General features: G+C 42.6%; 1 protein-coding gene across 1 annotated transcript; it reads right to left on the bottom strand.

Annotated features, from left to right (window-relative positions):
* Positions 1 to 17,327: 17,327 nt before the first annotated feature.
* Positions 17,328 to 21,117, bottom strand: LOC140734537 (neurofilament light polypeptide-like). The gene is made up of 4 exons (XM_073058646.1): positions 20,003 to 21,117; positions 19,479 to 19,603; positions 18,323 to 18,582; positions 17,328 to 17,988 (listed from the first exon to the last, which is right to left on the bottom strand). Exons 1-4 carry the CDS (start codon positions 21,089 to 21,091, stop codon positions 17,738 to 17,740), a joined length of 1,725 nt encoding a protein of 574 aa, XP_072914747.1. The 5' UTR covers positions 21,092 to 21,117; the 3' UTR covers positions 17,328 to 17,737.
* Positions 21,118 to 21,578: the final 461 nt, after the last annotated feature.

The raw sequence follows: 21,578 nt of genomic DNA, 5'->3' as shown, positions 1-21,578 counted from the left end.
GTATCTAGATGCTGGATGCGGGAGAGGACCCAGCTCGCCATGCCGGTGGAAATGGGCGTCTGCAGCGGTGAATAAAGCCATAGTCCGTCCAGAACTGGTGCAGAAGTGTTGCAGTCATGGTCTGTGACGTCACGGGCTTCCCCGGGATCCGTGGTATTTAAAGGAGCCGCGCATGAACAGCCTGGCTGTGCCGTGATCACATTTTTAGTGATATAGTTAATGCAGTAACTTATTCGCTCCGCTCCTATTTCCTTTAATTATTTCAGAGTGTGTATAAGGACATTATTTTCACTTTCAGGATCTCAAAAGTAGTCGCATATACTTTTAGCGATTAAGGCAATTCAGGAGAGTGAAGGGCAGAGAGAGTCGAACACAAAATTAAGCAACGGCGAGCACAAGTATTAAAATAAAAAGGATATAAACTCAGTTGCAGTAGCATAACAACCTTTTATTTATATAGCGACTTCTAGTTCGGGGAAATAAATTTCTAAGACGCCATACAAAGGTAGAATCAGATAGCTGTTGGTTTGAAGCTTAACAAGATACAGAAAGAAACGATCAAATGCTTGTTGGATTGAACAAGCATTTGAAGAATTTTTGAGGAGGCGAGTGATGTAGGGAGGTTACAGAGAAAGTTTCAGAGATTAGTGCTCCGTAAATCGAAGAAGACACGTCGGTGGCGATACTGAGCAAGTAGAGGCGGATGTGGTCAGCAATTATTGCCCGGAGATACGGAGGGGTGAGGGCCTGGAGATGTCCAAACAGCAGGATGGGGATTTTTTAATGCTGAGGTACGGGGCGAACCGCGCAAGTTAGGGCCTCTGGTTAGTGGAGGGCGGAGAGCAGACTCTCGGGCAAAGCTGAGAAGTCAGGGCTGAAAGCCATTGAAAAGACAAAGCAGCAGAACTCCGGGAAGATCTGATTTCATGCGCGATCTAATAAAAGAAAGGAAAGGCCTGAAGATATCCGTCTTTTATTGATTAATCGAATTAAAATATTTTCAAGAGATCACACTCTACAGATAGAATTACTAAATCCATGTGTAAACTGTGTCCAAGCATGTAGACAGTTTAATTCGTTTTTTAATTTATTTTGCCTACGGGTTGTTTTTAGTCAATTTTATTGACATGTCGTGTCCGCTCCACCTCAAACAATCGTTTTTGGGGTCACAATATATCTAGAACTCCAATTAAAATATGATGGATTTTAATGATTAAGTATTAATGCGTTTATCATTCTAGTTCTTCTGAGCAACGTTTAAATGCAATTGTTTAAAACATTTATTTGGAAAACGTGCAATAACGCCAAAAAGAGGCAAATTTCAGGGCAAAAACAGCAGCAGCTGGGTCATTGATCGACTGACTTTGGCGATGTTTGCAGTCCCTGACAACCAAAGCAATAAACAAAAAGAGAAAATCAATCCATGGATTGGATCATTGCACTCACAGCAATATGAAAGGCACAGGGATCCCTGCCTTACAGTGAAAGCACAGATGATTTTCTCCATTTAATAACACTCATTGGGTTATCTGATATTCCTGCCTTTCTCTGAGTGCTGTATCTGCAGTGTTTCTCCTGAGCTGAGAGTCTCAGGGTGGATGTTTTCATAGAAAGCTGCATTGATGTCAAAATGTGCCCCTTTGTATAATTTATGTTCTGGGTTATCGTCATTTCCTTAGCAATCAATGGAGTGTTTAAATCTATGCTATGGTCACTTAAAATACCACTGAAGGAGTGTTGCAATGTCACGTGCGCCATATTGCAGAAAAGATGTTGAGGGAAAGCCATTGTTGCCTGTTATGTCAATGTGCAAAGGAGAGGAGATTCAACATTGTTTAATATCATTTCCAATACACAAACGTAAAGGAGAACGAAATCATTGTTGCTCCGGATCCAATGCAGCACCAAAAAATGCAATAAGATAAATAACAATAAATATAACTACATAAAATAGCTACATACAATTGATTGTATGTACATAAAGCAACACTAGATACAGAAGTAGCTACTTTCATGTAAAATATTTAAAGCTCCAGCAAATTCAGGTGCTAAGGTTGCCTGATGTGTTATTGAGTTAAACTCATTGAGGTAAAGCAACAGAAAGGTCAAGCTTGTTAGAGTAATAAAAACGCAAAATGCTGCAGATATTCAGCAAGCCAATCAGTATCTGTGGAAACAGAAGGAGAGTTAGCATTTCATGTCACATTCCATCATCAGAACAGGGAACTGTAAGCAAACTAGTTTATTTCAAATTCAAAGTCGAGTTTATTGTCATCTGTACAAGTATAGCTGCTAAGAATTTTTTTTGCAGCAGCATCACAGGCAGATAGCATTATAAAATCAACATTCAACAGAAAAAAAAACAGAAACATAAATTACACATAATTTTACAAGAAAGAACACAATTAGAACCAAAGTGATCAAACGAGTTATTGTTGCTAAATGGTAGTGATTAAAGTTTTGTCAGCTGAATGGAGTAGGTGTTCTTGAACTTGGTAGTGTGAGACTCAGTGCTTCCTGCCCGATGGTAACTGCGTGAAGATGGCATGGCCCGCATGGTGAGAACTCTTGATGATGGATCACAAGCAAGAGGAAATCTGCAGATATTGGAAATCTAAACAACACACACAAAATGCTGGAGGAGCTCAGCAGGCTAGGCAGCATCTATGGAAAGGAGTACAGTCAATGTTTTGGGTTGTGATCCTTCATCAGGACTGGAGAAAAAAAGATGAGGGGTCAGAGTTAGAAGGCGGGCAGAGTGGAGGAAGAAACACAAGGTGATAGGGGAAACCGGGAGGGGGTGGAAGGGTGAAGTAAAGAGCTAGGAAGTTGATTGATGAAAGATGTACAGGGGTAGAGAAGGAGGAGTCAGATAGGAGAGAACAGAAGGCCATAGAAGAAAGAAAAGGGGGAGGAGCACCAGAGGGAGGTGATGGGCAGGGAAGAAGATAAGGTGAGAGAGGGAAAAGGAAATGGGGAATGGTGAAGGGGGTGGGGGAGGGCATTACCAGAAGTTCAAGAAATTGATGTTCATGCCATCAGGTTGGAGGCTAACCAAACAGAATATAAAGAGTTACTCCTCCAACCTGAGTGTGGCCTCATCGCAACAGCCTAGGAGGCCATGGATTGACATGTCGGAATTAGAATAGGAGATAGAATTAAAATTGGTGGCCACTGGGAGATCCCACTTTTTCTGGTGGTAGAGTGGAAGTGCTTGGGGAAGCGGTCTCCCAATCAGCAATGGGTCTCACCAATATACAGGAGGCCACACCGGGAGCACCAGATACAGTACATGATCCCTACAGACTCACAGATGAAGAGTTGCCTCACCTGAAAGGGTTGTCGGAATGGTAGTGAAGGAGGAAGTGTACGGGCAGGTGTAGCACTTGTTCTGCTTGCAAGGCTAAGTGCCAGGAGGGAGATCAATGGGGAGGGATGAATGTACAAGGAAGTCATGTAGGGTGCAATCCCTGCAGAAAGCAGAAAGTAGGGAGAGGGGAAGATGTGCTTGGTGGTGGGATTCCACTGGAGATTGCAGAAGTTATGGAGAATGTGTTGCCTTCCTGTGGTAATACCTCCTGTAGATATTGCCATTGGTGGGTGGGAATGTGCCCACTATGCTCTGTAGCATTTTACATTCCTGTGTATTCAAGTTACCATACCAGAAATAAGGATATTCCCAACAGTTCATCTATAGAAGTTTAATAGAATATTTGATGAGAAAATAAACTTTTTTAACACCTTAAGGAAATAAAAAGACTGCCATGCTTTCCCTATGGTTGCATCTAAGTGCTGGACTCAAGATATGTCATCAAATATATGTTAACACCCAGGAATTTAAAACTGTTGACTCTCTCCACCTCTGACCACCCCCCATGAAAACTGACACATATGCACTCTCCTCCTTCATGAAGTCAACCAACTCTTTAGTTTTGCTGACTTTGAGCATGAGGTTGTTGTCACTCCACCATTCAATCAATTCCCCTATCTCACTCTAGTCTGCTGACGCATTATAACCTGTGGATGGTCTGCAAGTACTCCCAGCTCTAATACATATGAAACCAAATGGTGTAATCAGAGAGATAAACAAAGAATATTTCTTGAAAACTTTCTGCCTAAGATAGTCCTAGTCCCATGTTGGTTTACTAAAAACAAATCACAACTAACTTTCTTACTATATAATCACTTTAGTACTGCATGCTGGAAGAAATCAGCATTTTCAGCTCCTTCCTGAACAATTCAGAGAATATCCTCACTTTATCCAGCACACTTCCATTCATTTCAACAGGAATAGGAACTTAAAGCCAAATTTTCAGATAAATGCATCTGATATATACATTTTTTTAAACTCCATTGGAAAATTTAATGCATTCTGTGGGGCAAGGAAGGACAGAGTGTCTCTGATAGGGTAAGATTAGGTTTATTGAGTGATCCTCTGGTTTATAGACTAGCTAATAGGTTAATGGCAGTTAGAGCCTATGGTGTGTTGAATACCGGCTGAACAAGTAGACTTTGGGTTACTGCAAGTCGATGTCATTATTGATGCTTTGCTGCACATTTGAGTGCTTGGTGGGGGGCGTCAATGCTTTTTTTGCTGGTGGGGGAGAGGGGTCATCCCTTGCTGCCGCTTGTGTATGGGAAAGAGAGCTGGGCGTGCTTCGGGGTTCTAACATTTAACTGTCATTCATTCTTTGGGGCACTCCTCTGTTTTCATGGATGGCTGCGAAGAAAAAGAATTTCAGGATGTATATTATATATATTTCTCTGACATTAAATGCACCTATTGAACAAAAACAACCAAAAGTAAATGAAAAAACCATGAAATGATGGCCAGAGCTTTTACTGAAGCCTAAAACAAAACATAGAATGCTGTAAAGCCTTGGCTTTTGAGAGGGAAATAAGTTAATCTTAGAGATAAAACATACTTACAGCAGATATGTCCAGTTACATTGTACAAATAGAAAAAGAGCATAATCTATGATTGTTAAGTTTGATACTTAATCCCAAAGGATGTGATGTACTCAGACAGAAGATTCAGTCCTATATCTGAAACTTTCCTTGGCTTCATTGGAACACAGATTAGAGAGGTCAGAGTGGAAGTGAAATGGAGAATGAAGGGACAGGTAAGGCCACCCACGTGGATAGAACAGAGCTGTTCTACAAAGCATTTACCGATTTGCATTTGGTTTCACCATTGTAGAGGAGTTTATATTATGAATGTCATTGGCAATATACAATACTAGAGAAAGTGAAATTGAATATCTCTGTTAAGTTTATCGAATATAACCTGATAGCTATTGAAGAAGTTTGGTAGCTAGTAATTAATGTTTGCTCATCAGGATTTCCTTCCATTCTCCATCTGACCAATTAATACCAAGAGGATAAAAGTGTTGGCAACAAAATTAAACATTGAATTAATCAACTACTAACAATCATGAGAAAAAGCATTTTGACATTGTTGGATGACAAAAATGTCGATTTCAAGTGATTCTGCAGGAGAGAGATATGCAGGAGTTCAGAGTATTACATAAATCAGTCAAATGGATTACCCATTAAGACTTCAAAACTGAATATGTATTGACTGAGATTTCAAGGTTTCAATAATTCTAGCCAACTGCAGACGGAAGTATTAAATGTATGATTTAATATGATAGACGTAAAAGAAGACGTTTCTGAATAAAACAGGGATCAGAAGTATGAAATAGCCATTTGAGCATGCCGCTCAAATAGCCTCTGGCAACAAAGTCCAGCTCCTGCCATTCACTTAGCTACTAAGCCCAGCAGAACCATTTCTACTGACAGAAGGGAAAAAGGTAGGTTACTTGCACCATAAAACCATCTGCTTTGGGCAGATCGGCCTCATCACCCTTGCTCATCTAGGAGAAGGAAATCTCTGACCTCAAACCTCGCTACTTTGCATCTATACTCACTTATGGAGAAGGCTTCGGGAGTAAACCCTTTGAAAAATCCGGAGCTGGAGTTCCCTAAGGCAGTCCTACATTGAATTCAACACTGACTGGTAACTCCTGTGACATCGCTGGTGTCAAAATATATCTGTCCGTTCCTTTTGATTCATCAGCTGTGTAGAAAGGAGAAGCCTGCTACGAGGGCAACAGCTTACTTGGCTTGTATTTCATGCAGTTAGCTGGGATGCAGCATCCATGGTAAACTCCAGGCAATGGAAGGCCTTAATCCAGTCTGGAATTCAGGAGAAACAGTTTTCCCTGGAGAATGGGGAGAATGGTTTCACAGAAACTATTCGAGGCAGATAGCAGAGATGGACTTACAGGAATTTTGGTGGGTAATGAGAACACAGCTGCCAGGGTGAAATAAGTTGAGGTGAAGGTGCAGAATCAACACTGACACAGCTAGATGAGCCAAGCTGCCCTTTTCCATGATGTGCATTTGATTTAATGACTGGTGCCACCTTCATGCAAGGAATACAGATTCAAGAGCAGATGGTGGGGTTCCTTCCACCAGAATGGAGCAGATGGTTGAAGAAGGCTGAGGTACAAACGCTACAGATGGAGATTCACCACAAAGATGCCCACAGCTGATTAATGTATAACAAGGTCGCCAACCACCAGGGAAGAGGAGGTGGCATGAGGTGTAAATATTGCACCGTTAGAATTAAATGCTTATCAGTTATGCAGAGGACTACATGTAATATTCATGGAAGAAATGTCTCTCATATTGTTAAGCAATCTGCAATATGAAAATTAATTAAACTTATCCTACTTACTTTGACGGTAATAAGACATAATATGTACACTGGGTGACGGACTTCAACGTCCATCACCACTAGTCAGAGTTATAAGGAAAGGTTTGATAGGTTAGAATCTCAGTTCCTGGAGCATGAGAGAATTAGGGGAGATTTGACAGTGGTATACAAAATCATGAGTGGTAAAGATAGTGTAAATGCAAAATGCTTCTTCCATTGACTTTGGGTGAGGCAAGAACTAGAAGTCATTGGTTTAAAGATTAAATGCTTAAGGGAAACATGAGGGGGATCTTCATTCAGGGGCTGCTGACAATGTGGAACGAGCTGCCAGCAGAAGTGGTGGATAGGAGTTCAATTGCAATATATAAGAGAAATTTGGGTAAGTACAAGGATGGAAAGGATTTGGAAGGCTAAAATCTGGGAGCAGGTTCATAGGGCTAGCAGAATAATAGTTTGACATGGACTAGATGGGCTGGAAGGCCTGTTTCTGTGCTGTGAAAAATGATTGGTTGGGGTGATGACTACACAATCCTTGTGAATGCTGTGGACAGCCCTGTCACTATAATCATGGGAAATGAGGTAGATTTAGAACAGTATCCATGAGGCACTGCAATCCTCCTGCAGCAGCAGATAGGCACATCGTCAGAGTATGTAACCGCGAGGCCTGGCAGGTTTTCACTTTGCTGTTGCTATCTTTCCAGGGGATAAGTGCTAGTTGAATAGGTAGAGCAAAAGCACCTGTCAGGAACAGTATCAGATAATAAATGATGAGATGCCAGCCTAGTGAAACTGGAGTGTAGGGTAAACAACAAAAACATCACACAAAAACTGAGATGAGCCTTGTCACAGTGAGCAGATCAGACTGAATCTCTGCAGGTGTTACCACATCTGGTCATGAATGGGGGTGGCGTCGTAACATGATACCAATTAAACTGCTAATGGGAGGAGGAGGAGACTCCGAGAACATCTCAGCCATGACAAGGCTCAGTGTGTGAATGCTGTTCAAAACTGCTGAATTATTCACAACCATGTTCAGCCAGAACTGTCGAAGAGATGATTCATCTGGGCTTCCAAAATCACAGAAGCTGGTCTCAGCCACTAGGAATCACTTCACATGGCATCAAGAAATGGCTGGGAAGTCTGGATATAGCAAAAACTAATTGGCTCAGACAATATCCATAGGATATCACTGCCAATGAGCTTCAGGACAGTGCTCTAACCCAACCATCTTCAGAGATTCCTTCCTTCATGTGCAATTTCTGTGTTGTGACTCCATTCCTCATCACCTCATCTACAAGTCAGGGACATGGTGGAAATCTCTCTAATTGCCTGGTTGAGTACAGCACCAACAATACTCAAGTACTGTATCTCAACACCATCCCAGACAAAAACAGCCCATTTTATGGACTCTTTATCGTATTTTTTTCTTTATCATCAGTGCACAGTGGCACCTGTTTTCCATCCAAAACCCAGGAACTCTCTGATAGCACCAATGGCCTTAATGAAAAGCCAACAGGGCAGATTCTTTTCCAAGATGCACACCACATTGACTTGGAAACATATCACTTGGTCTTCATTGTGCCTGTATCTAAACACTAGAACTTCTGTTCCAAAAGCACCAGGCCTGCCTGCAGCAGCTTAAGAAGGATGGGTGGTCACTGCCTTCTCAAGGGCAATTCAGAATTACCAGCAATTATGCCAAAAATGAATAAAGACAACAGACCAACAATGTTAAAAATATCTAGCATTATTAGTGCATTGAGGATTACTTCACATTGTCAATATTTGTCTTTTAATTGGGCGGAGGTAGAGAATGTGACTCTGGGCTGGAGTGCCTGTGTGCAGTTGCACTGTGATATGTTCTTGATGCTCCGAGTGCTTTATATCTACCCTATATTCTTCCTCCTTACAGTAAAGCCTAAGGCTCCTAATTGAGGTTCATGTTTTGACTGCAAATGGCCTTCAGGGGTATGAAGGCAGTTTATGATTCAAGTGCCATCAGGAAATGAGTACAGGAGCCTTCAGTCCCACCGAGTTCAGGAACAGTTATTACCCTTCAAAGATGAAGCTCGTAAACTAGCATGGATAACTACACTCACCACAATACTGAACTGATCAATGAATACAACCTATAAATTCACTTTCAAGGACTCTACAACTGATGCTGTTTGTTTGTTTATTTATTTATTTATTGCATTTGCATAGCTAGTCTTCTTTTGCACTTTGGTTGTTTGTCAATCTTTGTGTGCCATTTTCATTGATTCTATTGCATTTCTTCGTCCTGCTATGAATGCCTGCCAGAAAAAGAATCTCAAGGTGGTATATAGGGACATATATGTACTTTGAAAATAAATTGACATTGAACTTTGAAATGGGGTGATTTTAGCCAGATTTCTATTGGTTGATTAACTGAGGGAGAAGCAGGCAATTCAGCAATGTTTTTCATCAAGTCCAGTCTTGTTTGAAATTCTGGTCTGATTCTATAAAATGAGATGATCTCAAATCCCTCATTCATTCAGCAAGGGGTGCCTACATAAATTTCGGCACCATGTGTAACTGAAGGCTATCGTGTGAAGGCTGGCCTTCAGGATGCAGCTCAAAGTTGTACCAGGTTCTGTGTCAATCTTGGGCCTAAGTTCCAATGTAAAGGGGATATTAGATACTGTCATACATATGACCTACGCTCTCTTCACTTTAAATCAACATGCAAGTGTCATCGAGAGGGCACCAGACACAATTTCACCCTTCAACAGTCAAATATTGATGCTTGTTCTGACAGTTCTGTTTATTTCCATTCACGGGATGAGGACATTGCTGGCAGGGTCAAATTAATTTCCATCACTAAGTACCCTTGAGAAGGTGAAGATGAGTCAACTTCTTGAATGGCAACAATCCTTCTGGAGCATGTATTGCAACAATTTAGACTCAGTGACGAATTCCAAGTGAAAGTGGTACATGAGGTAACTGCAGGTTTATGCTCCCAAGTGCTTTCTGTCCTTGCCTTTGATGACAGAGATCATAGGTTTGGTAGGTACTACACTTGAGGTTTTGGTGAATAACTACAGTGTATTGTTTAGATTCCACACCCCTGCTAAAGTGTAGTGGTGGCCATGAAGGACATATAAAGAGGATACCAAAAGTTTCTTCAGATAGATAAAGTGTAAAAGAGAGGCGAGAGTGGATATTGGACAGCTGGACAACAATGCTGGAGAGGTACTAATAGGGGACAATAAGGAAATAGCGGATGAACTGAGTAAGTATTTTGCATCACTTTGGAAGACACTAGCAGTATGATGTTCCATGTGTCAGGGATTATGAAGTGTGTGAAGGTACCATTGCTAGGGAGAAGGGTCTTGGGAAACTGAAATATCTTAAGGAAGATGAGTCACCTGCACCAGATGCTGTACACCCCAGGGTTCTGAAAGAGGTGACTGAAGAAGTTGTGGAGGCATTAGTAATGATCTTTCAAGAATCACTAGATTCAGGAATGGTTCCAGAAGACTGGAGAGTTGCAAATGTCTCTCCAAGAAGGGGGAGAGGCAGACGAGAGGAAATTATAGTTCAGTTAATCTGTCCTCAGTGTTTGGAAAGATGTTGCAGTCAATTATTAAAGGTGTGATTTTGGAGTACTTGGAGGCACATGAGAAAGTAGGCCAAAGCCAGCAAGGTTTCTTCAAGAGAAAATCTTGCCTGATAAATCTGCTGGAATTCTTTGAAGAAACATCAAGCAGAATATACAAAGGAGAATCAGTTGATGTTGTGTACTTGGATTTTCAGAAGGTCTTTGACAAGGTGCCACACATGAGGTTGCTTAACAAGTTACAAGCCTATAGTATTACAGGGAAGATTCTATGATGGATAAAGCAGTAGCTGATTGGCAGGAGACAAAGAGTAGGAATAAAGGGAGGTTTTTCTGGTTCGCTGCTGGTGACTAGTGGTGTTCAACAGGGTTCTGTTTTGGAACCAATTCTTTTTTCATTATATGTCAATGCTTTGGATATCAAAATTGATGGCCTGTTGCAAAGTATGTGAATGATACAAAGATAGTTGGAGGGGCAGGTAGTTTTGAGGAAGAAGAGAGGCTACATAATGTCTTAGGCAGATTGGGAGAATGGGCAAAGAAATGGCAGATGGAATATAGTGTCAGAAAGTGTATGGTCATGCACTTTAGTAGAAGAAATGAAATGAAAGGGTTGACTATTTTCTGAATGGAAAGAAAATACAAAGCACTGAGGTGCAAAGGGACTTTGGTGTCCTTGTGCAAGATTCCCTAAAGGTTAATTTGTAGGTTGAGTCGATGGCAAGTAAGGCAAATGCAATGCTAGCATTCATTTCAAAAGGACTAAAATATAAAAGCAAGGATGTAATGTTTAGACCTTATAAAGCACTAGTGAGGTCTCACTTAGAGTATTGTGAGCCCTTATTTTAGAAAGGACACTCTGAAACTGTAGAGGGTTCAAAGTAGTTTCACGAAAATTATTCCAGGATTGACCGGCTTATCATATCAAGAACGTCTGATGACTCTGGGCCTGTATTTACTAGAATTCAGAAGAATGAGGGGTGACCTAATTGAAACCTATTGAATGGTGAAAGACCTTGATAGAGTGGATGTGGATGTCTCCTGTGGGACTTCCTGAAAGTCTAAGATCAGAGGACGCTGCCTCAGAATAGAAGGGTGTCATTTTAAAACAAAGATGAGGAGGAATTTCTTTAGCCAGAGAGTGGTAAATCTATGGAATCCTTTGCCACAGGCAGCTGTGGAGGCCAAGTCTTTATGTATATGTAAGGCAGAGTTTGATAGATTCTTGATTGGTTAGGGCATGAAGGGATATGAGGATAAGCCAAAAGACTGGTGCTGAAAGGGAAAGTGGATCAGCCATAATGAAATGGCGGAGCAGACCCAATGGGTCAAATGGCCAAATTCTGCTCCTGTATCTTATAGTCTTATGGTTTTATATACATAAAGGTGCAGGAAAAGGGCCAATAGCATCAAAAGGATTCCCCACGCCTTGCTCATGGACAATTTGTTCCACTCCCATCAGGGAGGAGGCTATGTAGCATCCACACCAGGACTACCAGAATCAAAGACAACTACTCTCCCTTAGCAGTAAGGCTGACCAACACCTCCACTCCCCAATCACCACTACTTCATCATTTTCTATTGTACACCTTATGTGCAGCAACTCCTGAGCCAAGTGACAATCCGTCTATGTATATACTGTAAGTTATCTTAAATATTCATTGTTATTGTGCTTATTTCTGTACTGATTCAGATGCAGTATAACAATTACTCTGTTCTCTTTTACACTTGTGTACTGGAAATAACATTAAACAATCTTGAGTCTTCAATATTTAGACAGGTGAATATATTTCCAGTCAAGCAAAGTTCTTTGTCTTGGATGAGGTCATGCTTCATCTGTGTTATTTGAACAGTACACATCCAAGCAAGCACATTTTATCACACTCCGGATGTGCCTTGTTGATGAGGCACAAGTTTATGAGATGTTAGGAAGAAAGCTACCTACTGCAGGACACCCTATGACAAGTAGGGCTTTGACATGTAGCCAACATAAATTCTGCTGAGTGGCAAGAGGAGTCAGCAATGTCAGAGCCATTGAATGTGTGAGGTGGTAGTCAGACTCGCCCTTTCATTGGTCAAAACATGGGTAGTGTGAATATTCCTTGTCGCACACTCAAATATTGCATAAGTTTCTCTGAGTGCAAGAGTGAACTATTTCCTTTTCTGACAAGTTTCTAATCATTAGCAGACACCTCCACTTCTGAGGTCCAAAGCTACAGCCATCTTTTGTGCAAAGCATTGGAATGTTTTCCCTTTGATTCCCACTCTCATTTTTACTGATGCTCTAAGTTGCCTTAATGCTAGTTCTGATGAAAGATCTCAGACCTGAAGCATTAACAGTTTCTTGATGCGTAGGCATGAGGATTCATGCTGAATCCAGTCAATGTTGTGAACTCCAAGGTAAAATTCCTCATGACAGTACAACACAGTATCAATTCCTACTTTGAGTGGACTTGCAAGTTACCCTTTTGACCATATGGATTCCCTCTAGGTGCTCAGGCTTTATCCCACTTGCTAAATATGTGGGAAATCATACTATTGAGGACAGAGTTGATGAGCAGATGAGAGAAAGTAGCTTGCAAAAATAGAAGGAGGGAACAGTGACTTTGCTGTGGGAATTAATGTGGAACACAGCCTGAATGACTTCCTCCTTTGTCATAAGGAAACATGAGATGAATATAATTATCTGATAACAGTAAACAGGCCTAAAGAGAAGTAAACAAACTCTCAATGAGAATGCTCCCGAATTATTTTATTGATTGTGAAGAGGCACTGAGTTGGAGCAGTGAGCATAGACCTAAAGAGCTCCCTCAGAATTTTGATTTGTATTCAAATGATTATTTTCTTTACAATATACTATTGGATTGTTTAAAAGTCTGGCTGATGTGCACGTCCTTGATTAATCATTCAAAATTGCTCAAGCATTCAATGTAAGCACAGTATCTCAAGAGAATGAGGGAATAGAATCAGTATTACAGCCATCCGTGTTGGGGATGACTAACCTGGTCAGAATATGCTCCAAAATGCTTCAATTTAAAACAAAACTATTCCTGACTTGGAAGTTAAATTTCATCGCCCAATGAAACGGAGTAGGTGATTGATTATGTGCAAGATTAAATATGGATAGAAATGTGTAAACAAATTTAAATTGATCAGCATGAGTTTAGTTTTCTTCACTGGGGCATGACAGTTGAACAAACTCTTTGGTTCTGGCATTACAAAAAGGGATATAAGTATTTTCCTAGAAATTTAAGAAACCTTAGAATATAATAAAAGTGATGGACTTAAGTAATGTAGAATTAGAAAGGAAATAAGGCTGAAGAAATTAATAGCACTTAAAGTTATTAAATCCTCAAATCCTGGTATTCCGCTTCCAGAGTTCCAAAGAAGGTAGCAGCAGAAATCGCTGATGCATTCGTTATTAATTTCTGGAAACCTGGAACAGTTTCTATAAATTGTAGGGTTACAAATGTAATCCAACCTTTAAAAATAAGAAAGGGAAAAGAATATAGTCTGTAAGTAGGTAGGAAAATGTGAGAGACAATGATTCAGGGATGACATAACAAAGCATATGGAAACTAACAACAGGATTGCACAAAGTGAAATTACTTTTTCCAAAACTTCTGGTATAGTCTGAGGTTGTAACTGGTAGAGTATATACAGGAAAACTTACGGTTGTGATATATAGAGATGTCAAGAAAAGCTTTGATAAACTTCTACATAAGAGATGTCTGTGTAAAATTAAAACCTGTGGCATGGTCTAAAAGTTGTTATTTTACACAGGGAAAACCTGGCAGATACAATATTTGTTGCATATTGGGCCAACACACCACAGCAAGCTTTTAATACATGTAAATGTACATGGCAAATAAATAAAGTTTAAATCTTGGGAAATCAGAATGGTTAAATGGTTAAATTGGGAAGTGTTGTTGTACAAAGAGACTTGGCTGATTTTACACATCAGTCATAGAGTCAAGGAGCCATAGAGTCATAAGCCACAAAAACAGGCACTTCATCTCACCAAATCTATACTCACCATCAAGTAACAATAATCACATTTTCTGGTACATGGCCATAAGTTACAAAGCCTTGGCAATTCATATTTTCATCCAGATATTTTGCAACTGTGTAAGAGTACCTGCCTACACTAACTCTCAAGCAGTGTGTTCCAGACTGCAAACATATCCTACATGAAAAAGTTATTTCACAGATCTCCTCTAAATATTTTATCTCTCACCTTAAACCTGTACCATCTAGTCTTAGACACTTCAACCATGGGAAAAGTATCTCCTTATCTGCACCTCTCAGTAATTTCTGTAGATCTATCAGATTACCCTTCTGCCTCTACTGCATTGAGAGAAACAAAGTCAGCCTATCAGTCTCACCTTATAATTGAAATGTTCCATCCCAGGCAACACCCTAGTGTATCTCCTTTCCCAGTCACATTTTAAACCACCCACAGCACTTCACCATGCACTTAGCAGGATTAGTTTCTATCTGCTATCCCCAATTTACCAGCCTGTCAATGTCATTTTGTGACCTAAGACTACTCTCTCACCAGCAATGGTTAAGAAAGCAAGTGGCATATTGGATCATAGAGCAAAAGAGATAGAAACAAAATTAAACAATTTCGCACATTGAGTCTACTCTGCCTTTTAATCATGGCTGATTTGTTTTCCTTCCTAAACCCATTCTCCTGCCTCGTCCCCATAACCTTTGACACCTATGTTACACTTCATATCAAGAGGATTTGTGTACAGGAGCACAGATGTCTTGCTAAAGGGCCTTGAAAAGACCACACAGGAGTACTGTCTGCACTTTCAAACTGTCTTTGTGAAAAAGGGTAGACTTGCCCCAGAAGGAGTGTAGCAGAGGTTGACCAGATGGATGTCTGGGTTGGACGGGCTGCTATAAATAAATAAATAAATAAATAAATAGATAGATAGATAGATAGATAGATAGATAGATAGATAGATAGATAGACAGACAGACAAACAAACAAACAAACAAGGACATTTTTGGTCACATGTTTCACTAGAGTTCACAAGAATGAGTGCAGATCTAATTGACACCTACAAAGTTATCACAGGGCTGGATATTTTGGATGCAGGAAAGATGTTTCCCCTGGATAGAATAAGTAGCCACAGTATCAGAATATGGGGTAAAATGTTTAGGATCAGACTGGGTAACACAGTAATGGTTACGGCAATCACTCTACAGTACCAGCAATCACCGATCAGGGTTTGAGTCCCACCACTGCCTGTAGGAGTTAATACATTCTCCCCATTGCATCTAGTTAGGGTTAGGGTGAGTGAATTGTGGGCATGCTTTGTTGGTGTCAAAAGCATGGCAACACTTGCAGGCTGCCCCCAACACTATCCTCAGACTGTGTTGGTTAATGCCGCAAAACAACTTATTTCACCGTGTGTTTTGATGTACACGTGACAAAGCCAATATTTATCTTTATCTTTGTAAATTTATTCATTCAGAAGATGATGAACCTGTGAAATTTAGCACCACGGTCAGCTCTAAATGCCAGGTCAGTGAATATATTTAAGAAAGAGATGAATGAATTTCTAGGCACAAAAGGCATTGAGTGGTTGGAGAGAGATGATGAATGTTGTATTCAGGTAGATGGTTATCAAACATTGTACAGAGCAATGAAACAAAATTGCAGAATCTAATAGCCTACATCTGCTTAGTTTTCTATGTCTCTATGTATATGGGCAAATAATTTACTTTAGCAACAGTCAGGATGTGTTTCATATTCATTAACCAAGAACCTGCTTATCCATTCCCTGAGGATTATTATCCAATACCAGACAGTGATTGGCTGCAAATGAGGAAAATGGAACTGGCAGGGCTGCTGTGAGTCAGCATGTGAGGTACATGGGAAATTGTTGAATGACTTCACAGGACTCTTTTTTCCGGTCCTTGTTGCGGGGGTTTTAGGAAGCAGTGGAGTTTAGTTCTTTGGGGTCATTTGGCTTAGTTGCAGCACAGCAAAAATGGACCGCCTTGATGGCTTGACTATTTGTCCTTGCTCTTGCAGCTTTTTCATCTCCATGAATCAAAGACAAGATAAAAATTAGCATCCATCATAATTCAATGCAGTGTAGAGAAGTTAGCTTGCTAATATTGGCCTTGGAATTTTGACCATTACCATTGATGGCTGCCATCTTGACTGTCAAGTACCTGCACTCTGGGTTTGTCTCCCCAGCTCTCTCTCTCTTCCTTTAAAAGGGCATCTACTAGCTAAAATCTCATCATAGTTATCGGTGTCAAGGTCTCTCATCTGAAATAGCCTAGTATGTTAAAGACATTGTATAAATGAGATGCTCAAGATAGTTGCAGGGCACCCCGCCTAAAAAGACTGCTCCAATTGGACTTTTCTCTCAGAACTCCTGCTCCTGAGTCACACAAAAATTTATTTTGGCCATGTCCTTAGGATGGGAAGCAGTAGGGAAGGGTACCTACCAGGGAAAGCCACTAACAGTTCACTTCAGCCTCAATCAAACTGGGGAAGATTTTCAGTGATCTTATCTATTCAATGGGGATGAATGCATTTATTGCCCATCCCTGAACGGGGTGCTAATTTCTGACAGCAGGCATCCTTACCCAAAGGTCATCAGCGAAGCTACACTGGAGTACTGTCTGTGTTTCCAAAATGGCAAACCCATGGTAACTTTTTTTCCAAATTTAATTCATTAACCAAATTTAAATTCCCCTGATGCCTTGGTGATATTTGCACGTGTAGGCCTCTGAAATGCAATCTATTGGGCAGATACTTAGGCCTTTGAAATGCAATGTATTAACTTAACCATATCCAATAGGTTGTCAGGGTCTCTGCTTCAGTCACTAGGTTTGCGTTCTTGCCGCACCTTTTTCTTTTGATTGTTCAGCCTTTACCTGATAAAATGCTTCAGGATGGGTGAGCATCTTAAATTGGTTCAGTGTGTCATGAGGGTATTACTCTATAGAGCCAATGTGTGTCTCAGGTTGTACAACAAATTAGACTTTTCTATATTTGTTGAGAGTTGTATTTATTGTTGATTGCACCATCCATTGTGACTCAACCTATCGCAAACATATCATATTGTCCTGTGTAACTTTTCTAAATAATTGCACATCCCTGCTTTTATGGTTACTGCATAATGACAATACTATATTGTTCTAGTATTTCTGGCATGTATGTCAATTGTATTCACTGCATGGCTTGCATTCCTCATTAACCATGCTTACACATCATTATGTTTACAATCTGCACAAGCATTTCATTATTTTTCTTACATTTTGTGCTGAGTCAATCTTAATACATAAAGCATTAAACTTTCATTGGATCATTTTGCATTATATCTTTGGCTCATTTGATTGAATGGCTGGGGTAGATTCCCATTTTGCAACTCAACACCCTATAACTTCTCTTTATTCAGCTCCTACTTCTTTTCTTCATCCTTTGTTGAACTCTTCTCATCATCTGCATCTCCATTCTCTTTACTTTCTTCCTGCTCTTCACTCTCTCCTTTCTCCTCTTCCTTCTCTTCCTTCTCCTCCTTCTCTTCACTCTCACCTTCGGCCTCATCCTCCTTGTCTTCTTCTTCATCACCACCTTCTTCCTCTTTTTCTTCTGCCTCTTCACCATTTTCTTCTCCACCTTCCTCTTCTCCTCCCTCTTCCTCACCTTCACCTTAAAAATCAGAAATCAGCGTTAACACTTATTTCACTTTACAATGGACAGAGGAGCAAAAATTGGCGAGAAATTTTATTGGAATGCAGAAGAGAAATATCTCCAGCTGAGAGGGGAAACGTGTTCGCTTCGCCCACAGCTGAAACTCTGAAAGTGAACCCACCCTCAGCATGGACTGACTGAGCTGACGTGGGCCCCTGTATTGTAATGGGGAGTGGGACTTGAACCATTCACCTGGAAAGGGGGGAGTGCTGCCAATTGAGTCCCAATGACAGCTAATTACAGGAGATGGAGGAACTCTTGACTTTGAATGCCCACTGCTTCTAACTCTTACCTTCCGCTTCTTCAGCCTCATCTGCGGGAGGTTCCATCTGCTCTGAGAATGCCTGGGCTTGCTGTATGATTTCTTCCTCAGCCTGACTGCTGGAATAAGCACTGAAGATTGTGGGTCTGCTGGACAACATGTAGGAGCTGCTTTGCAGGGAGTAGCTGGGTCTGCTAAAGATAGGCGCGCTCTGGGTGTGGGTGTAGCTACTGATCACACTGCCAACGTTGGCATAGTTGATCCGTGTCTCCTCGCCTTCCAGCAGCTTCCTGGACACAGAACGGAAATTAGGGTGAGATTATTCCAAATATTTCAATATTTCATGAGAATATTATCCATGCTCACTTCACTATTAATGCCCATCGGTAAGAACCTCAAGCCCTTGGAGACTATTTTCATGTGCCAATTTCCCATTCTGATCCCTGTTCTCCCATACGATGTCCCCTTTCCGTACTCATCTATTTTCTTTAAAGATACCGCCTGTCAGTGTCCTGCTGCAGGTCACAACAATCCCACCGCAGCATTTCAGGGCACGTTTTCTTTCTCTTCTTTGGAGCTATAGTAAGCTTGCGGTGATTGTTTTGGCCTGCAGTGGAGACCGTGAGGCCTTATCCACCATTTGGTGATGAGAATGTTGAACGCTGGCTCAACAAGTTGTCAAGTAATGGAGGGTTGCATTGGGAGTTCCCGGATGGACCGAAGCTCTGTGCTCGGGATGATGCCGTCCATAATCGGGACGGAGAGGACCAATGGACCAATTTAGCTTGAAAGCCCAGTACACAGAAATCCTTGCATCTGCCCCGCGGTCCAACCCTCTACAGACCGAAGACTACGGTCCTTTTGAGTCTCATAGCGCACAGCAAGAGGCCGCAAACGGCACAGAATGGCTGCCACACAAGTGGTGCATTGCAGACCCCTAGGCGGCAACCCCGCCCAGTCTGGGAGTATCCGCCAAGGGCAGCGGTGTGCTGTAAGTCCGAGGAAGAGACCGGCTGGCATCTGACTGCGTCGAGGTGCAGAATGATGAGCTAACTGAATACTAATTGGGTTGCCGTGTCTCCCCGGATCCCGACTCATTGCCCTGGTTCCCAGAGTAGTGAGAGGTTCTGAAATCTTAAATCTCCCTGCTCTGGGAACTCCTTTGTGTCGGAGAGCCCGCGTTTACCTGTAGGCTGCGATCTCGATGTCCAAGGCCATTTTCACGTTTAGAAGGTCCTGGTACTCCTTCAGGTAGCGTCCCATCTCGTTCTTGGTGGTCCTGAGTTCGTTTTCTAGCTGACTGATAGCGTCCTGAGCGGAGAGATGGCAGCTTGTTAAGTGAAAGCCACCCAGCACAACACATACCAAAGCACAGCCACTTGTATTCCCCAATCACAGCTAACCTCGCTATCAAACAACTAATCCCTTCAATTGTAAATCTGTGGGTTCGCGTGCCTTCCTTACCTCGATCCTCCCCGGCCTTTGGCCTTTTTCCATGATTCCCCTTCCCTCCCACTGTTTTCCAGCACCTTATTTTCTTCCGTCCGTCCCCCCCCCCCCCTGTCTATCTGTCTGTCTGCTGTCTGTCTCTCTTTCTTAATCTCTCTCAAACTCTCTCTCAATCTCTATCTGGCTTTCTTCCACCCCTCTCCCTCCCTCCCTCTCTCTGCTCCGTTATTCCCCCCCCCCCATCCTCCGCACTGGCCTCACCTGCAGTGCGCTGATCTCCCCGCCCTGCTTCTCGTCCAGTTCCTGCAGCTGCCTCTCCAGCGCCTCGTTCATCCCCCTCACGCCGTCGATCTCCAGGGTCTTGGCTTTGACAAGGCGCCGGTATTCCGCAACCTCGTCCTTGGCCTGCTTAGTGGCGTCGTTGTCTTTGGAGACGCTTTCGCTGAGCATGGCGAAGCGGCTCTTGTACCAGTCTTCGGCCGATTGCATGTTCTTCGCAGCCACCTTCTCGTATTGGCTCCGGATCTCCCTCAGGGCAGAGGACAGGTCGGGCTTGGCCATGTCCACCTCCACCGTCACCTGAGCGTACTGAATCTGAGCCTGCAGCTCGGCAATCTCCTCTTCGTGGAGCTTTTTCAGGAAGGCGATCTCGTCCATCAAGCTGTCGATCTTCTTCTCCACCTCGGCCCTCGCCAAAGCTGCATCGTCCGAGCCTTTCCTCGCTTCCATCAGCCTGCCCTCGGCATCCTCCCGGTTCAGCACCTCCTCCTCGTAGCGGTTTTGCAGGTTCTTCAGGGCGTCTTCCAAGTGGTCCCTCTCGTTCTGAGCTGCCTGCCTCTCATGCTTGGCATCATCCAGAGCCATGCGCAGGTCCCTCAGCTCCTGCTCGTAGATGCCTTTCAGTCTGGAGGGCCCGCCCTGTTTCTGGCGCAGGAGAGAGAGCTCGGCTTCCAGCACCTTGTTTTGCTGTTCCAACTCATGCACCTTCTCGATGAAGCTGGCGAAACGGTCGTTCAGATCCTGGAGCTGAGCTTTCTCCTGGGTCCTCAGCGCCTTGAACTCGCTGCTCACCACGCTCGCCTGGCTAAGATCGAAGTTATCCATCGAGGACATTAAGGTCGAAGTGGCGCTATGGGCTTTCCTGATGGCAAAGGCCGGCACCGAGTAAGTTGTGTAGGAAGGTTTCATGCTGCCGCCGTAGCTGCTCCCGCCGTAGGGGATCCCGCCGTAGCCGCTCCCGCCGTAGCCGCTCCTGAAATGCTGGACAGTTCCGTAGGACCGGGGCACGGAGCTGTCCCCATAGCGCCTTCGGTGAGCGTGGAAATAGGACTCGTAGCTGGCGGTGCTCATGGTGGCGTGTGTGCTGGACCTGCTCCGCGCCCTGCTTTTATAGCGCTCACAGAACTGACGCAGCCTCTGTCCCCAGCAAAATCGATACAGCCTTCGTCTGGCCACTCCCACTGGCAGACAGCTAACCGGCGCAGAGCGAACAGAACTGGCGACCGGCACAATGCAACTTCAGCCTTAGCTCAGCCAAAATCCCACTCAGAATGTGCGTTCAGCAATATCTCCTTCCTGGACAGACGGGGCAGCTCCCGTGTTTCTGCTCGCATTTACGTTCCCTATTATTATATATAGGATCTGACTACTGCAGTTCAGAGGAGCTTAAATTCTACCCCAACCTATTCCGGACCCCAGACTTTGGCACCTGTCCTTAATCCCCAATTCCTCCTTCTCCTTTCATCTCTGTATAGGACCTCGTCTGCCTCCGAACAGATATGTATTTTCTCTCCCGGGATATTCTGCACATACCATGCCTTTCCCTGGAAGCTCTATA

Source organism: Hemitrygon akajei, chromosome 1, assembly GCF_048418815.1.
Source record: "Hemitrygon akajei chromosome 1, sHemAka1.3, whole genome shotgun sequence".
Taxonomy (NCBI): domain Eukaryota; kingdom Metazoa; phylum Chordata; class Chondrichthyes; order Myliobatiformes; family Dasyatidae; genus Hemitrygon; species Hemitrygon akajei.
This window is presented reverse-complemented; position numbering and strand designations above follow the sequence as displayed.